This window comes from Mytilus galloprovincialis, chromosome 14, assembly GCF_965363235.1.
Source record: "Mytilus galloprovincialis chromosome 14, xbMytGall1.hap1.1, whole genome shotgun sequence".
NCBI lineage: Eukaryota > Metazoa > Mollusca > Bivalvia > Mytilida > Mytilidae > Mytilus > Mytilus galloprovincialis.
The window spans coordinates 67,886,632-67,904,093 of record NC_134851.1 but is presented as its reverse complement, the minus strand read 5'-3'; the positions used below and the strand labels follow the sequence as shown (position 1 = coordinate 67,904,093).

At 32.7% G+C, this 17,462-nt stretch overlaps 1 protein-coding gene across 1 annotated transcript; it reads right to left on the bottom strand.

Moving 5' to 3' along the window:
* Positions 1–388: 388 nt before the first annotated feature.
* On the bottom strand, positions 389–10,827 carry LOC143058521 (uncharacterized). The gene is made up of 10 exons (XM_076232028.1): positions 10,732–10,827; positions 8,704–8,750; positions 7,915–7,957; positions 6,686–6,897; positions 6,263–6,420; positions 4,912–5,069; positions 2,794–2,875; positions 2,463–2,640; positions 1,523–1,565; positions 389–763 (listed from the first exon to the last, which is right to left on the bottom strand). The coding sequence occupies exons 2-10, from the start codon at positions 8,740–8,742 to the stop codon at positions 501–503; spliced, it is 1,176 nt and encodes a 391-aa protein (XP_076088143.1). The 5' UTR covers positions 8,743–8,750; positions 10,732–10,827; the 3' UTR covers positions 389–500.
* Positions 10,828–17,462: the final 6,635 nt, after the last annotated feature.

Genomic DNA, 17,462 nt, shown 5'->3' with positions numbered 1-17,462 from the left:
CCAAACATTGCTAAATAGAATGACCAACAGACCACGACACGGCTAAATAGAGAAATATCAACAGACCACGTTATGGCTAAACAGAAAGATAAAGACTGAGCAACACAAACCAAACAAAAAAAATCAGCCATTGGACCTCAACCGTAGGAAATTGCATTACTATTACAAAGCAAATTTTAGCAGAAAATGAACCAATAATTCAGTCCTAGTTGACGTGAACGGTCCTGTTCAGAATTGCAAAATATGGTATTGTAAATTCACAATGTCCGTATAAAATCAGATTCATTTCCGGAAATTCATTTCGGCAATTTTGTCCCGAAAAGTAACAAGTTTAATCTTAAAGAAGGTAAATTAGAGTCGGTTGTGAAAGAAATAGAGTGAAAATATATAATATACACCATATTTTATTCAGAAGGATAATTGTAACAATTAATGTTAAGTAAAAACAATGTAACAATTAAATGTTAACAAAGAATAACAACAGTGTCAAGCACGTGACATTATGCGGAAGACATCTTTGCGCTCACTTTTTCACGTTGGCGTTTCTGTTCCACTCTGATACAGGAATATGTGGCGATTACAAGTGATAACAACGCAACAGCTCCGATACCGACGATTTCAAGGGAAGCAAGCTTCAGACGAGTATCCATTTTCAGGTCGCTAAGTTCCTGTCGTGATTGGTCTAGACGATCTTCCACACGATCTTCTAATCGTTGAATATGGTACAATGGCGTCTTCACTTTCTCTTGCTCTTCTATCTCAGCTGAAAAAAAGAAAGAGTTCAATATAATTATAATATAAGAAACCCTAAATTGTTTACCTTGAAAATGTAATTGAGTGAATCAAACAGTTTTAAAAGTTATCAGACGTTATGATCGTGTGCAATTTAGATTTAGCAAAATAGGAATTAATATCCTTTTCTTGTACACGTATTATGATACATACTAAATAAACCATAACAAAAGCAAATGGGATACATTTCAATGTTTTAGAAACAATTACAACTTTGACCTTTGGAAATTTGAAAGGTCAGCCATGTTGAATATTGCGTTTGATTATCAATTTACAGCTTGATCATTAATCTATGTAAAGTAGAAAATGGATACAGCAGGTTTGCCAATCTGGTATATTCGGAGGGTTTCAAATTGAGAGCAATTACAAATTTAGTACATTGGAACCGAATCCGAATTTCACTTGATAGTCGTTTTGTAGTGTCGTAAATTTCTCGTGATTCGAATCAGAACATGTATTCTGAACCGCGAACAGGTGCGATCATGGCAAATGACTCAACTGGTGTGATTATTGCACGTGATCTTATAACAAGCATGAAAACGGCATGTGATCTTACAACCAGCGTGATTACGGCGCTAGATTGATTAGGGCATGTGATCGTATAACTGGTGAATTTTTGACTTCTGATCTTATAACCTGTGCGATTATGGCATGTGATCCTACTATTTTATACATCTGCTTTTATTGTAACTTTAGAAGGTTAAACAAAATGTGACAAGATAACACTTACCCAAAGACTCTGCTGATCGCTTGTTCCTCATGGCACATGATGACTGTAAAAGTAATTTAAATGTATGAGAAATGCATATTTCGTATTTATGAAGGGAATATACGTCTGAAGGGTAGTATTCTCAAATTTTTTTAAAAGTATAAATCATTAAAAAATCCGTAAAAATGAATGCTTTATTTAAGATTAATTATTTCTGTATATGTGCGAATCATTTACAAATAAACCACCGAACATTAAGTTCTAAATAAACAGATATAGAAAGATGTTGCAAGAGTGCCAATGAGACAACTCAAGTATTCATTATAGGTCAAGGTACAGTCAACACAGCCTTATGTTATACCGAACAGCAAGCTACGCAGGGCCCTTAATTCAACCAAAAGACATTAACACAAGCGCCCATACACTGAAAAAAGAAATTTTGATCTAAGAAAGAACGTAAATAAAAAATCAATAAGATTGAAAATGCCTACATGAAATGTGATAATGTGTAGCACACAGGTACAATGTAGGAAGTGAAACGGTCACGTGTATAATAATTTTAAGGAAGTTCGCTAACGCAGTTTCAAAATATTAAAAGCTTGTTAACACTAGACAGTATATATTGATCATAGGGGATAAATAAAGAAAGCAAAAAATCCAAAAAAGTAGGTCTACGTTCTTGTTTTCGAGATATTAGCAATTACAAATTTTGCGGTAAATATTCTCTGGATTTCTCATAGCTTTATCATTGACACAAGATCGAGTTCTCAAAAACTACCAAAGATTTTATATCAAGACTTATACAAATGGCTTATAATTCGACATAAAAAGAAATATGGGGGTCAATGGGCAACAATTTAAGGTATTCAAATGGATGAAACCAGAGGATTCTGATAATCTTGCAACAACAAAAAAACATGACAAGTGAACATCCTTAAGCGAACAATTCTTCATATCTTACCCCGTCACAGGTGGCGTTGCAAACTGTAAATGAACATTCGTAGGAGATTCCACCCTTTTTTGTAGTTTCCAATAACTTGAATACTTTAAAGAATGGACTGGTGGCGGTTTTTATGTCAGCTGCACCGGTTTTGGTTGTGAAACCTTTGTTTTTTGGAATGATGGTTCCATCTCCACATCTGAAAGAATAAAGAGATTTGTCAAGTAATCTGAAATAGCTTTAATAATTTCTTTGTATCCATGTAGAAATTTCGAATATCAATATTTAAAGATATTTATGGTTCTTAAATCTAACCTTTTATAAATTTCTAAAATGAATTTTAAATACCTACCCCGCTAGCAGAAATCGGTAGCTAGTGCCACGATCCTTACTGACAGCCCTGCAATCGTATGGAATCACGCCTTCATAGTCAGCTGTAAAATAAAAAAAGTTATAACTTAATGTTCTCCTGACCCAAGTCTTGTAATGTTAATTCCCTTTTTAGTTTAGTAAATGTTGCCAGGTATTTGTTTAACATAGGCCGTGTTCACACCAAACGCCATGTACAATAAACTTGTTTACAATTAGTTTAATGTACTGACATTGGTTTCACATTAAATTTGTTCACATCTATACACCTTGTTTAATTACCTGTACATAAGATTTGATCACACTTGTAAACTCTATGTTATTTAAATGTTCATTACGTTGAACCGAATGCAAAGTTTTCGGACAACTTTTCTAGCAGTAAGGGAACGACCATTTGACTTCAAATCGGGGACGGGGGTATCGATGGAAATATTTCGAACCCCAATTGGATAAAAAAAAAAGGTCCTACCGATGATACAAAAATATTCTAAATCAAGAGTTTCCCCATACATTATAGCGTTAAATGTTGAAAAACAATTGATTACCAGCATCGAAAAAAAACCCAATTTCTGGCTCATATTAATTAACAAAATACCACCCCCCCCCTCCCTTTTTTTAAGTTAAGTGGTTGCTTCTTTATGAAAGCCATTTTGATGATTTGCAGTAGTTTAAAAATAATAAAGATATGTCTCGATTAAGCATTAGAAAACGTAGGCGGCAGCAGCGTGCTTACAGGCGAAGAATATATATATTTTATTCTCATAAAGCCAATGCATTACATCGGTACAGAGATTGAAGGAGTAGAAGGAATGATATATTAGGGATCACCATAATCCTATCTTTTCTGTTTGTTTCAAATGTTATTTCTTCTCCAAGAAGTATTTGACAAAGGGAGGGGGTAATGTTGGTTTTTTTTAGTTTTAAGGGTAATTTAACGGATCCGAGATACATGTACTAGACAAACAATACATTTACCTCACACTTTTTAAGTAATGCATTTATGAGTGAATCGTTGTTTCAGTAAAGACCAGTGGCAAACATTTCTGTGCAAGTCAAGTCGATTCTGAAAGACCTTAATTTTCAAATGAATTATGTGTTCGGCAATGATGCTGTTTTGAGTCTTGATAAGGGCTTAATAAAGCTTTAAGTTTAAAAAAAAACCCAAATAAATATATCAAGTTTAGACAAATATTTCTGTAAAGAACTTTATTAATAATTGTTATAAATATCAATTTTATTCAAAAATTGTTTCTTCCTTAAATATTCACGGTGAAACTAATGTTTCAAATGCCTAGTTTTGTGTACACTTAATCTACACAAGGCCTACATCGAGTATCGACTGCATGTAGACAAAACATGTTTTACACTACATGTAAACATTGAATTTTATCAATGGGAACGTAATTTTGTTTAGTTTACGTGTGAGTTACACTTACACAACACCGAGTTTAGGTCAATGTGAACACGGCCATATTCATGATCAATGCAAGTTCTTTAAAAAAACTAAAAAAAATAGTAGAGTTGAATACATGTAGATTTAAAACCAGTAAAACTTGGAGCTAGCTTCTCTGCTCAAATATTTCGGTAAAAAGGAACGGTAAAAAGGAATTGTCGAGTGATGAATCTGAAAATGCATAGCAAGGTATAGCTTGAACCCATATAAACCCAGATACCAAATTTCAGAAATAATTGTATGATTTATAAAGTTCCCGTAAAAGATGAGACTAAAAATATTCATGGGACAGACGGATGGACACAGGTAAAACAGTATACCCACTTTTTTAAGCGGTGGTTTACAAAGATGCGATACGATTTCAAATAAGACAACTCTCCACAAGGAACCAAAATAACAAATTGAAAAAATAAAGATTTTAGGACCAATTCAGTACAATAGAACATTCCGTATTTTCATAATTTGGTCCCAAATTTCAGAAATTAATCAGATTCCCCAATGGCGTCCATTATCTTGAGAATATTTGTTTACTTTCACTTTTGATATGAACGACGTTAAAAGTTCGATGTAGGATACAAAAATTAATTCACATTAGTTTGGTATCCTTCATTCATCTGCTGATGTCTTCTCGTATGTTAAAGGTCTTACCGGTATCGACAGTTAATTTCAACTGAACTTTTTTCGACATAGCAACTGGACCATTTGGTATCACTTCACCAAGAATGTCAATCAATTGAAGAAGTGTTCCAGTTCCTGCATAATCATGGCCGAGAGATTTAACCAACTCGTGGTTTACTGGAAGGTAGCTAAAACAAAAAACAAATCGACAATCAGCGCTTATGTTAGAGAGTGGTCAAGTTTCTTGTTCATTCCTTCATAAAATATAAACATAGGGTATAACTGTAGCAACTATATATATACCTTAAAATCATTAATGAAACATATTCTCTTATAGATACAAGAGTAAGAGTCACAATTTAGAAAAAGTAAACCATTATTGGTCGAAGTACAGTCTTCAACACGGAGTCTTTGCTCATACCGAACAGCAAGCTATGAAGGACCTCACAAAATTACTTAATGTAAAACCATTCAACAGGAAAACCAATGGTAAAATCTATAAAAAACCAATGGTCAAATCTATAAAAAAAACCAATGGTCAAATCTATAAAAAACCAATGGTCAAATCTATAAAAAACCAATGGTCAAAATCTATAAAAAAAACAATGGTCAAAATCTATAAAAAAACAATGGTCAAATCTATAAAAAAACAATGGTCAAATCTATAAAAAAACGAGAAACACTGATGAACGACACCAACAAATAAACAACTACTGAACATCAGCTGTAAACAATTGCAGCGGGTTTAAACTTTTGAATGGTACCAAACCTTCCCCCTCATCTGAACGAATAATGTAACATCACGATATAGAAAGATTCAGTATTGAATATTATGTGAAGATGAATTATATATTGGGCAATAAGGCAAGACTAGTCATTCAATTGTACCATAGGGTCAAATTAACAGGTATACAATTTGAGATTACTCAAATAGTGAAAGCTTTTTAAAAGCCAAAACTATGAAAAAAAAATTAAAAAAAATCATGCACCAGAGAATAAAATCATTCAAGACACATTCCAGGAATTTGTTTTAGCGCCATGGACAGTCAAAGAAACGGTATGATACAGCTTTTACTGTATTTTTAAATAAACACAAGTCCGTGCACTATTAAAAAAACATGTTTACGTAAGGAAGCCATCATTTGAGGGGGGACGGGGTTAGGATGATTTTTTTTTTCATTTTTAACCAAATGGTAGCTGCCTAAATAAATTACAAGAATTATCCTTCGTATGATTATGTGATCATATTGGCAAAACATTCGATTACGAGATTACTTGAGAGACACTCATGAGGGGCCTCATAGTTGTACGTAAATAAATCATTACTTGGACACAACCATAAGGGCCTCATATTTGCACGTAAATAAATCATTACACTTACTCTTCATCTATATCCTTCACCGCAACATTTTCAGTTCCATTTCCTTCGGCAATACAGGAAATTGTGTAAGTTTCATATTCATTCATTAATGTGCCGTTGTTAAATCCCCAGAATACTTGCAATTCAGCAGAGTAGAAATTAGATTTGTTCGATGGGGTCTGAAAAAAAGTCAATTGGATTCTTTATATTATACGAAATTTTATTGTTTATACGTTTGTTTCTACAGATCAATGCAATACAGATTCTCTAATAGCAGCTTTGGTATTACTGAAGTTTAATAATTTCCAATGAAACACCTAACCAGAGACCAAATGACGTAACCTTGGTGGCGTGTAAATAAATAAGTGTGGTTAAAAATAAATACATCAAGTAAGTTTCCAATGTTTTCAACATATAAATATCATATCAAGACCATCTACTTACATTAAATTCACAGGGACATCCAGAGCTCGTATCGTTTGTGTAACACAGACTGAGGGTGGTTTCAGTATTGGTTTCATTAATTGGATTGAGCGTGACGAGACCTTGTCGACACTTGATCTGTGCTTGGACATATAGATCCGATTTGATGGTCACATTAGCATTTCGTCCAGAAAAGTCAGCTGAACCGCTCACCTCGCCACAGAATTGTGAAACTAGCAAAATAAAACGATGCAGTATTATTTGAATGAGAAAATACAAAAATTGAAGAAAAAAAGATTAACCCAAGTTTAAACATTACTACGATACCATTGAGTTATATTGCGAGATTCAAACAAAAACGGAAAAAATATGAACGAAAAATAATATGATAACCAACAAACAAAACAAGCTTCAACTTTGCGATGACGTTGCAAGTTTATTCGAAGTTCATTCGCGACATTCAGAGTTTGAAAAGTCTATTGGCATATTTTGGTTCTTGATTGTCCTTCGAAAATCGCAACCATCGCGTATTAACCGGCATATAAAAGCGTATTCCAGTTAAAAATTGTGCAGTTTCTAAATATATCTTATATTTCTAGGACAAAGTTCATTATCCATAATATTAAAAATAGCGCATTGGTCGAATATTTTCGAAGTGATAACTTTTTTAAAAACACATATATTCTAAACCCCATCCCTGAACTTGTCATATTGGAGTCTTCATTAAGAGTCTTTAGAACCGAGGGAGTCGGACCAATGTCAGACAATCTTATGATGGTGTTTTTAACATTAATTAAAATATGTTCTATTATTCTATATTATAGGGTTATTGCATGAATATTGGGGAATATTGTCCCGAGTAGAATTTTATATTGCACGAGCTTGCGAGTTCAATATATATTCTACGAGGGACAATATTCTCCAATATTCATGCAATAACCCTTTTATTGTATAGCAATATAATATTTAAAAGTAAAAATTGGTTTAAACTAAAATTTGGTCGTTGATGACGTCATGAATTTTGAAGATTATTGCACTAGTGCAATATTAGAATTTATTGCACGCTAACTTTTGGTTACTTTCTGTGGGAAATATTATATTGCTATACAATAAATTGTATTATAGTACAGTGTATTGCATTGTATTGTATAAAATTGTTTGATTGTATTCTTATGGGTGTAATTTTGCAATAAAGATTATAAAGATAAAATTTCAATATTTTTAAATTTGTGGATTAATAAGTTACTTACCATCCAAAATGTAGCCTTTCGGTACAGTAGATCTGACAGCAACCTAAAAATACAGTCATAGTATGAATATAAATATATAACCAGACCATTTGTATGCCCCATGGTGTTGAAAACTAAAATGTATTTAAATATGAGCCTTCTGCTAAACAAATTAATAGTTTCCAACGAGGCTAAAATGCATCTAAATAAGAATCTTTTGCTAGACTTATTAATGGTTTCCAACGAGGCTAAAATGCATTTAAATATGAACCTTGTGCTAAACTAATTAATGGTTTCCAATGAGCTAGTCAACCGCTTCATGTATTTCATCGATGTTGAATACTACACCAAGGATCTGGATGATGATAACAGAAAAGAGAATGGAGAAGAGAAAGAGTAGAAACAGAAAAGAGAATGGAGAAGAGAAAGTAGAAACAGAAAAGAGAATGGAGAAGAGAAAGAGTAGATAAGTGCTAAAATATTTAGATGGGAGAATTTCAAAAATTGATGGGACTGCATGATACTGTAAAAGTTTATTATATGATTTGATTGGAGATAACCGAGAAGGTCTTTTCCAAGGGTTGGTACCCCTTGTCAACTGTTTTGGGGAACTACATTAAATTCTACATTCTCAGTCCGAGTTTTTGCAAGCGTTTTAAAGTAAACATAATCGAGGGGAGGGGAGAGGATATGCGAGACATAGAATAAAAAAAATGTAGATTTATTAAATTATTAAATGTTGGCGGATTTAATCATCGAATTAAAAAATTAAAGCATTAAACAAAACTTAAAGATACACACAAGACTTACTGCTAGCAGTAGACAGGTCAAAATCTGTATAATCAACATTCTGGTACCTGCAAATAAAAAGCAATCAATTTACAGCTAATTTCATAAAGCGTGTAGGATAAAACTTTTGTCAACTTGCTTGCCTCGTTTGTATAAACGTTTATACGAACTTTGTACTCAAGATTGACATCTTCAAAAAATAAATAAAAACAAACTTGTACCTGTAAATATTAAATCCAATTGGACATTTATCTAAATTACTATTATACAATATACAAACTAAACAAGCTACATGTAGCTAACAGCGTCTTGCCGTCAATGCATTAGGAAATGAGCTGCAAGATTTACTACCCCTTCTGTAGGCTAGCAAATAAAAAATGCTGAATTTAAAAAAAAACTTAAAATACAGGGTAAAAGTGACGTGCAATTTTGTACATATACCATACATTGAAACAACAAATTAACACAACAAAGGGTTTACAAAAAAAGATTATCAATGGATTTTAAACGCCATGATTATAAAAAAAAAACAAGACAGGATTTCAGAGTTGATAATACATGCACTTCATTTTTGAATGCAAGCTATCCCCGAATCCTCGTTAATTCTTTAATTGTTAAACTATTACTTTCGCGAATTGTTTAATTGGAAAACAATTCGAACGTGAAAGAAAAAGAATTTCTCCCCTTCATAGACTTCATACATCATATGTTAATACTTTTGCATCGATCCAATTATTGGTGACCAAAATGGGTCTTAAAAGCGGTTCAAGAACAATTATACAAGAGTCGGCACGAATACTAAACAAGTTTAAATCGAATGAAGACATTGTTTTCGAATAGAATAGAATAGGTCCATTTCCCAAATTGCAAAGGGCATAAAATCATTTACAATTGGGTTGACAATATACAATAAAACCTATAAATTTGATTGGATTTGATTAGAATAGCGCGCGACTAAAATTTCGTACTGCCACTGGTCACTGTAAGTTCTATTCGTGACTATACAATACCTAGATATCAAACGAAAATGCTACACAATATATGTACACCATCGGAAAATATTTTTAGAGCTAATTTCCAAATGCATGTAGAGCAAGACGTTGGTTAGCTTGCTTGCTTTGTTTGTATACAGTAAAATAGAATTGGGATGAGGTCATATCGAACTAAAATATAATATATACAGGTTTAACTTTGCCTTTCTATATTGATTGCAGGTGTAAATCTTAGTTGCAATGCTTGAGCAAACATTTATACAAACAAAGCAAGCAAAGCAAGCCAACCAAAGTTTTGCTTTACAAGTATTAGGAAATTAGCTTTAAAAATATTAAAAAAACATGTTTGCAAGTTTTAGAAACCGGACGAAGAGAGGCCGGCTAATTTCTCCCGTTTCGTTTCAAGGACACATAAACTTTATATTTTCTGACAAGTTAATTACATTTACTTTTTATATTCTGAAATTTAAACCCACCACTTGTTTACTTTAAATGTTAAAAACTAAATCCTTCAAATTTTCCAAAACTATCGAGTTTTTAAACGCAGAAGGCGAAGAGGACCCCATTAATTACTGTTCCGCAAAACAGTTGCAAAAGCGTTGATATCGCGTTAAAAAAGCTTTTTATACAAACTGCCTTGATCAACGCTTTTGCACTAGAATAAAACTATTTAAAGAAACATTCGATTCTTAAATTTATTCTTTTTGAATCAAAGGCACAAGATTTCAGAATTTTCCTTCAATAAAAACGCTCAAATCCAAAGTTAAGAAAACCGGAGATGTATAAATTCTTAACAAGCTACTTTACGACCCAAAAAAGGAGACAAGGAAGACAAAACCATATCTAAAGTGAACAATTCGAATCGCAAGTTTGTAAAGTTATCGAACATGGATTGTTTTGTAAAAGAGACGAGAAATTAATAAAACCATATTTGAAGTTAACAATTCGAATCGTAAGTTTGTAAACGAAAATGAAATAATTGATTAATATTAAAAAGCCACGGACATAATAAAACAAATGACCATTTGACAAAATCTAAAAAAATACTTGTACTTACGGTGGATGTGCTTCTTTTGATAACCTTCTGAGTTGTGTGGTCTAACAAATTTCGGCCAGCTTTTATAGTACTCCAGTACAAAGAGTTCATCACGAATTCCACGATCGGCGGGAAAAGATATACATTGTATCTACAAACGATCTATATTTAAACCTGTATGTTTTAGTGGTGAAAGCAACGTACCGGTTTTTAAAACTGGTTTTAAACTTTTCTTTGTTTTATATTTATAATAAAATATTGTGCATCAAAGTTCATTGTGTATTTATTAAATATGTATACAGTATGTACGTATTTTGTTTGTTTTTACTTGACCCTTTAATTGTGTGTAATTTTGAATAAAGATAATATTTAAAAAAAAAAGGGTGAATTTTTCATTTTCAAATAGTATTTTTTGTTCCGAGATATATGGTAATATATTCATTCAACAAAATTCTGTTTGAAATAATAACACTGCATGCCTTATAATTTCAGAAAATTCTTGCTCTCTTTTCCCACCTTCAACGTTCATTTTAGTCAAAAATGTGTAGAAACCTACATTAATTGATTTGAATATGAACTTAAGTCCCCCCTTTTTAGCTCACCCGGCCCAAAGGACCAAGTGAGCTTTTCTCATCACTTTGCGTGCGTCGTCGTTAACTTTTACAAAAAACTTCTCCTCTGAAACTACTGGGCCAAATTTATCCAAACTTGGCCACAATGGTCCGTGTTACACTTATCAATTCAAAATATCAAAAAGTTTTCAAGTTTTAGATTTTGGGAATTTTGATCAAAGTTTAAAAATATAAAAATTCCAAACATTAGAAAAATTTTGAAATTTTGACCAAATATTTAAAATTTCTAAATTCTAAATTACGTCTTTATATTTGATAATTTAGATATTTGATCAAACTTTAAAAGTACTACACTTAACGTGCAATTTTGATTATTTCGCTTTTTGAAAGTTTGATTTTTTTTAAATTTTTGATTAAAATATCAAAAGTAGAAAAGGGGCGAATAGGGTTACCTGTAAACTACGAAACAGTATAAAAGCGAAACGATTTTATAGTGGCGGATCCAGCCATTTTAAAAAGGGGGGTTCCCAACCCAGAGTAAAGGGGGGTTCCAACTATATGCTCCCATTCAAATGCATTGATCGGCAAAAAAAAAAGGGGGGTTCCAACCCCCGGACCCCCCCCCCCCCCCTGGATCCGCCACTGCGAAACCAATACCAATATCTTTATTCTCATAACCATTGCAGATACATAGGTACAGAGAGAGTGTAAAATATGTACATGAATATGTAAACGAATACTTTAGAACTATTTGGTTTTCCAAGCGGCCATCATAAGGAGTAACAGTGAATACTGATGAACTCGCTAATAGCCAAATAGTATGGTAGGGTTGAGTATGTTTAAAATGAAATAAAATAAATTTTATTTCCAATATAGAGAACCAATTATAGGCATTGTCAGTACATTGGTTTTTTTTATATCACACAATTGCAATAGACAATACACAAGAAAATAATATGAGATATTTCTGCTAAACTTTAAGCAATAAAATGGCTCAATATACACGTGTTTTATTTTTTGTTTTGCTTAACGACTTCTTACTATCTGCAATAATGTCGGCAGATGAAATCATTGAATGTACATTTTGAACGATCATCTTTAAGCTTTAATCGACTATCTTTATAGATTTTTGGCTTCTTGCAATAATCGTTACTGATGAAGATAGTTACAGAAAAGCTCTTCGGACGCATACAATGTTAACGCTTTGTTTTCATTTTATATCGGTTGCATGACTATCATATAGTGTTCATATAAGAAGATGTGGTATGAGTTCCAATGAGACAACTCTCCATCCAAGTCATAATTTATTAAAGTAAACCATTATAGGTCAAAGTACGGTCTTCAACGCGGAGCCTTGGTTCACACTGAACAGCAAGCTATAAAGGGCCCCAGTTCAAAGTATTGGTATGTGAGGAATACTGAATCCTTGGTGTCGCAATGAACTTTGCGGTAGCCGCTACTGTTGGAGGTTGTGATATCTATTGTCCACTGCTATACCCTCTATACACGACGAATTTAAGAAAAAGATCAAACACAAGGAGCTAAGAAACTGTTATAAGGTATCTAAATAAACTTATCATAGATACCAGGATGTAAATTTTGTATTTGCGCAAGACGCCAGTCTACAAAAGACCCATCAGTGACGCTCGAATCCAGTTAAATATAAATGGTCAAATGAAGTGATATAGGATTAAAAACGCCAAATAAAGTAAACGTAAACATCAAACTCATCGTTCTGGTTTTGTAAAAGCTAAATAAATTCATATCATATATAACGTATACCATAAACATTATTTTCAACCTGCTAAATATGGTAATGTAATAGTTGCCGCTGTACATTAAGCACCCATCTATCCATTTGTAGGTGTCGGCATTCGGAAAATTGAAATTCTTGAAAATTTATATCAATGATAAATAGTAATCTATTTGGGAATCGAAACTATAACTATTATGAACAACGTGACACTTAATTTGACTTGGATACTTCCACAAGGGGCTTCAGTAATGATGCATTTTTCAGGTACGGATCAATGAATTTTAAAAGGTGGGGTCCTAGTCAGGGAACGACCATTTAACACAAGTCGTTTGGACTGATATTTGTAAAAAGTATATTCATTTCTTAATTTGGCGTATAAATATTCGCATACGCTTAAATCAGTAATTCGGTTTTCACCGTGACATATATATCCAGATTTCGCGCCTTTTCTCTTGTCCAGAAAAAATTACTGATCAGATCGACACGTATATTTTGCATTCATGATATTTAATTGCAGTTATCTCTTTTTCTGATTTAACATTTTTATATTTGTAGATTTCCTACCATTTTTCGGAGATCCAGAGACCATGATTTACATGACCCGAGTTGTCACAATTTATTTCTATTAAACTGATCAGTACAATTTCTCATCCCAAATTGCTTTTTGTTTTATTTATGTATTGTTAAGAAAATTTTTATGTTCGTATGAGTATAGTGAAGAAGAACATAAATGCATTTATCGTATATGTAGCTCTCTTGGGGATCCTAAATCCGCATTTGTTTACAAAATAAAAGAAAACGAGATTTTTTTCTGTATGTAGGGATTTTGTTATTATTATTTTTTAATTAATGCATTTTTGAATTATCGTACGACTATCAACCTTTTAAATAGTTTCGGTTCTTATATTTACTTGACTTTCAAATATTCGGTTTTCAGCGTTCCGCAAGTAAATGCTTAATTTAAAATACAGGGTTTTTCGACAGCAACATTAGTGTACATGTATGACCAAAACGGCAAAATCCATCACGCAGAGAGAGTCTCTTTTCAGCCCATTTGACTGGACGTACTTGTACTTTGCTTGAATACATGTATACAAAAGAAGATGTGGTATGATTGCCAATAAGACAACTCTCCACAAGAGACCAAAATCAAAGTTGATTGTCGTACGATATATTAAAAATGCACAAACAACAAATACGGTCGCTATCTAAAAACAGAAGCGGATTTAGGGGGCCACCAACCCCTAACGGAGCTACATAAATGATAAATGCATATCCTTTTAACAAGCATCGGTCCTAACGTTTTCTAACTAGGCCCCAGACCACATTTTGTTTTTTTCAAATTCATGAAACTGCACCTGAAAAATGTAACATCATTGAAGCCACTCGTGGAGGTATCAAAGTCAAATATAGTGTCACCTTAGTGATAATATTTATATTTCCGATTTCAAAACAGATGATCATTTCGATTGGTCACTTCAACTTGATCCTATGTTTATCGTTGAAATCAACTTTTTAAAATTGTTTTCAAATAACCATTTCAAAATGCCGACACCTACAAATGGATAGGTGAGCGCTTATTGTACAGCGGCAACTATTACGTAAATATACAGGCTTAATTTTTCTGGTTTACGTATATTAGTATATGGTATGAATGTAAAAAATGTATTCAACCTTCAAGCTTCATACATTTGATCTAAAAATCTTAAATTCAGCGTGTATAACGGATAGTCATATTGGCAAACAGATATCAACAACCTCCCACGTTCGTGGATAGCATGTAACGTTCATTGCGACACGATACATTCAGTATTTCTTTCCGTATCAATACCTTTAACTTTAATCAATTATAAAAGGCAAAACTAGTATATGATCTTCATGCAATGATGCATCGATAAAAAAATGATAACAAAACGTTAAAAATTGCATGTGTCCGAAGCGCCTTTCTGGATCTTTTTTTCAGTTCTGGCACGCTAAAAGCCGAATATAATCTAAGGCCATTAATTTAAAAAGAACCGCAATAGTGGATTAAATATTAATCAAAAAGACTAAAATCAAATTTGAGATAATACACGTGTATTGAGTCATTTTATTGCTTAAAGTTCAGTAGAAATATATACATACTCAACCCTACCATACTATTAGACTAAATGCGAGTTCATCAGAATTCACTGTTACTCCTAAATGATGGCCGCCGGGAAAATCAAATAATTCTAAAGTATTCGTTTCGTTTCGCTTTTATTCCGTTTCGTAGTTTACAGGTTCCCTCTATTCGCACCTTTTAAAAAATCAAACTTTCAAAAAGCGAAATAATCAAAATTGCACGTGAAGTTTAGTACTTTTTAAGTTTGATCAAATATCTAAACTATCAAATATAAAAAGCTAACTTAGAATTTTGAAATTTTAACTATTTGGTCAAACTTTCAAAATTTCAAAATTTTTCTAATGTTTAGATTTTGATATTTTAAAACTTTGAAAATTTCAAAAATCTAAAACTTAAAAACTTTTTAATATTTTGAATTGATAAGTGTTACACGGACCCACAATCATCATTGAGGAATCTATTTTAAAAAATGTGTGGCGTGACCCGGCCAACCATCCAAGATGGTCGCCATGGCTAAAAATAGAACATAGGGGTAAAATGTATATTTTGGCTTGTAACTCTGAAACCAAAGCATTTAGAGCAAATCTGACAGAGTGAAATTGTTTATCAGGTCAAGGTCTATCTGCCCTGAAATTTTCAAACGAATCGGACAACCGGTTGTTGGGTTGCTGCCCCGGAATTTGCAATTTTAAGGAAATTTTGCCGTTTTTTGGCTATTATCTTGAATATCATTATAGATAAAGAAAAACGGTAAACAGCAATAATGTTCAGCAAAGTAAGATCTACAAATAATTCACATGATCAAAATGGTCAGTTGACCCCTTAAGGAGTTAATGCCCTTTATATTAATTTTTTACATTTTTTCGTAAATTTTTGTAATCTTTTACAAAAATCTTTTCCTCTAAAACTACTGGGCCAAACTTAACCATACATGGCCACAATCATCATTGAGATATTTAGTTTAAAAATGTGTGCGGTGACCCAGCCAAACAACCAAGATGTCCTCCATGGCTAAAAATAGAACATAGGGGTAAATTGTAGATTTTTGCCTATAACTCTGAAACAAAGCATTAAGAGCAATTCAGACATGGGATTAAATTGTTTTGCAAGTCAAGATCTATCTGCCCTGAAGTTTTCAGATGAATCCGACAACCGGTTGTTGGATTGCTGCCCCTGAATTGGTATTTTTAAGGTAATTTTGCTGTTTTTGGTTATTATCTTGAATATTATATTATAGGTAGAGATAAACTGTAAACAGCAATAATGTTCAGCAAAGTAAGATCCACAAAAAAAGGAGTTATTGCCCTTTATAGTCAATTTTTAATAATTTTCATAAATTTTGTAAATTTTTGTAAATTTAACAAAAAATTTTCCTATGTAACTAATGAGCCAAGTTCATTATAAATAGAGATAATTGTAAGAAGCAAGAATGTTCAGTAAAGTAAGATCTACAAACATATCACCATCACCAAAACACAATTTTGTCATTAATCCATCTGTGTCCTTTGTTTAATATGCACATAGACCAAGGTGAGCGATACTGGCTCTTAAGAGACTCTGGTTCTTCCCCTAATTTGTTTTTATGATCGGTGCTTTAAACATATACGAAAAACTTTTAAAGAAATTGAAAACTGGATAATTAAAATTCAAGATGATTCAGATCTGTAATTTTAGGTTTTTATTACTTATTCAAAAATATATAGGACATTCCAGGGGCGGATCCAGCCATTTCAAAAGGGGGTTCCTAACCCAGCACAAAAGGGTGTGGTTCCAACTACGTTATACATGTCCCCATTCAAATGCAATGATCGTTCAAAAAGTGTGGGGTCTAACTCCGGAACCCCCCCCCCCCCTGGATCCGTCACTGAATTATTTTCTAATACCAAAGTTTATGGCAAGTCACACTATTATTCTGTCAAACAACCCGTCGAAGCCAAATTTTATAATAGAGTAACCATTTAACTTCAATGGAGGGTAAATTGAAGGTTGTTGTTTTTTCTGGGTCATTTTTTTTTCAAATTTAACACAATAGTCTAGTGTTTTGGGGAAATTTGGTTTCAGAATATGTTTTTTTATAACCACAATATTTTTTTTCTCATCAAAATAGGGATCAGAATATTTGTTTAGAAAAAAACCAATATCACCTTCTTGAGCAATGGGCCCGGTCTCCATCTAAGGTAGAAATATTTGGTTGATTATTCAGGGAAGTCAGTAGGGCCTCTCTTATGAACATTTTTTAAACCGCCACTTGGTCCTAATTCTTTAAATTAAAATATAGGGGATATTAAAAGTACAAAGCTTGATAAATAAACAAGTTTTG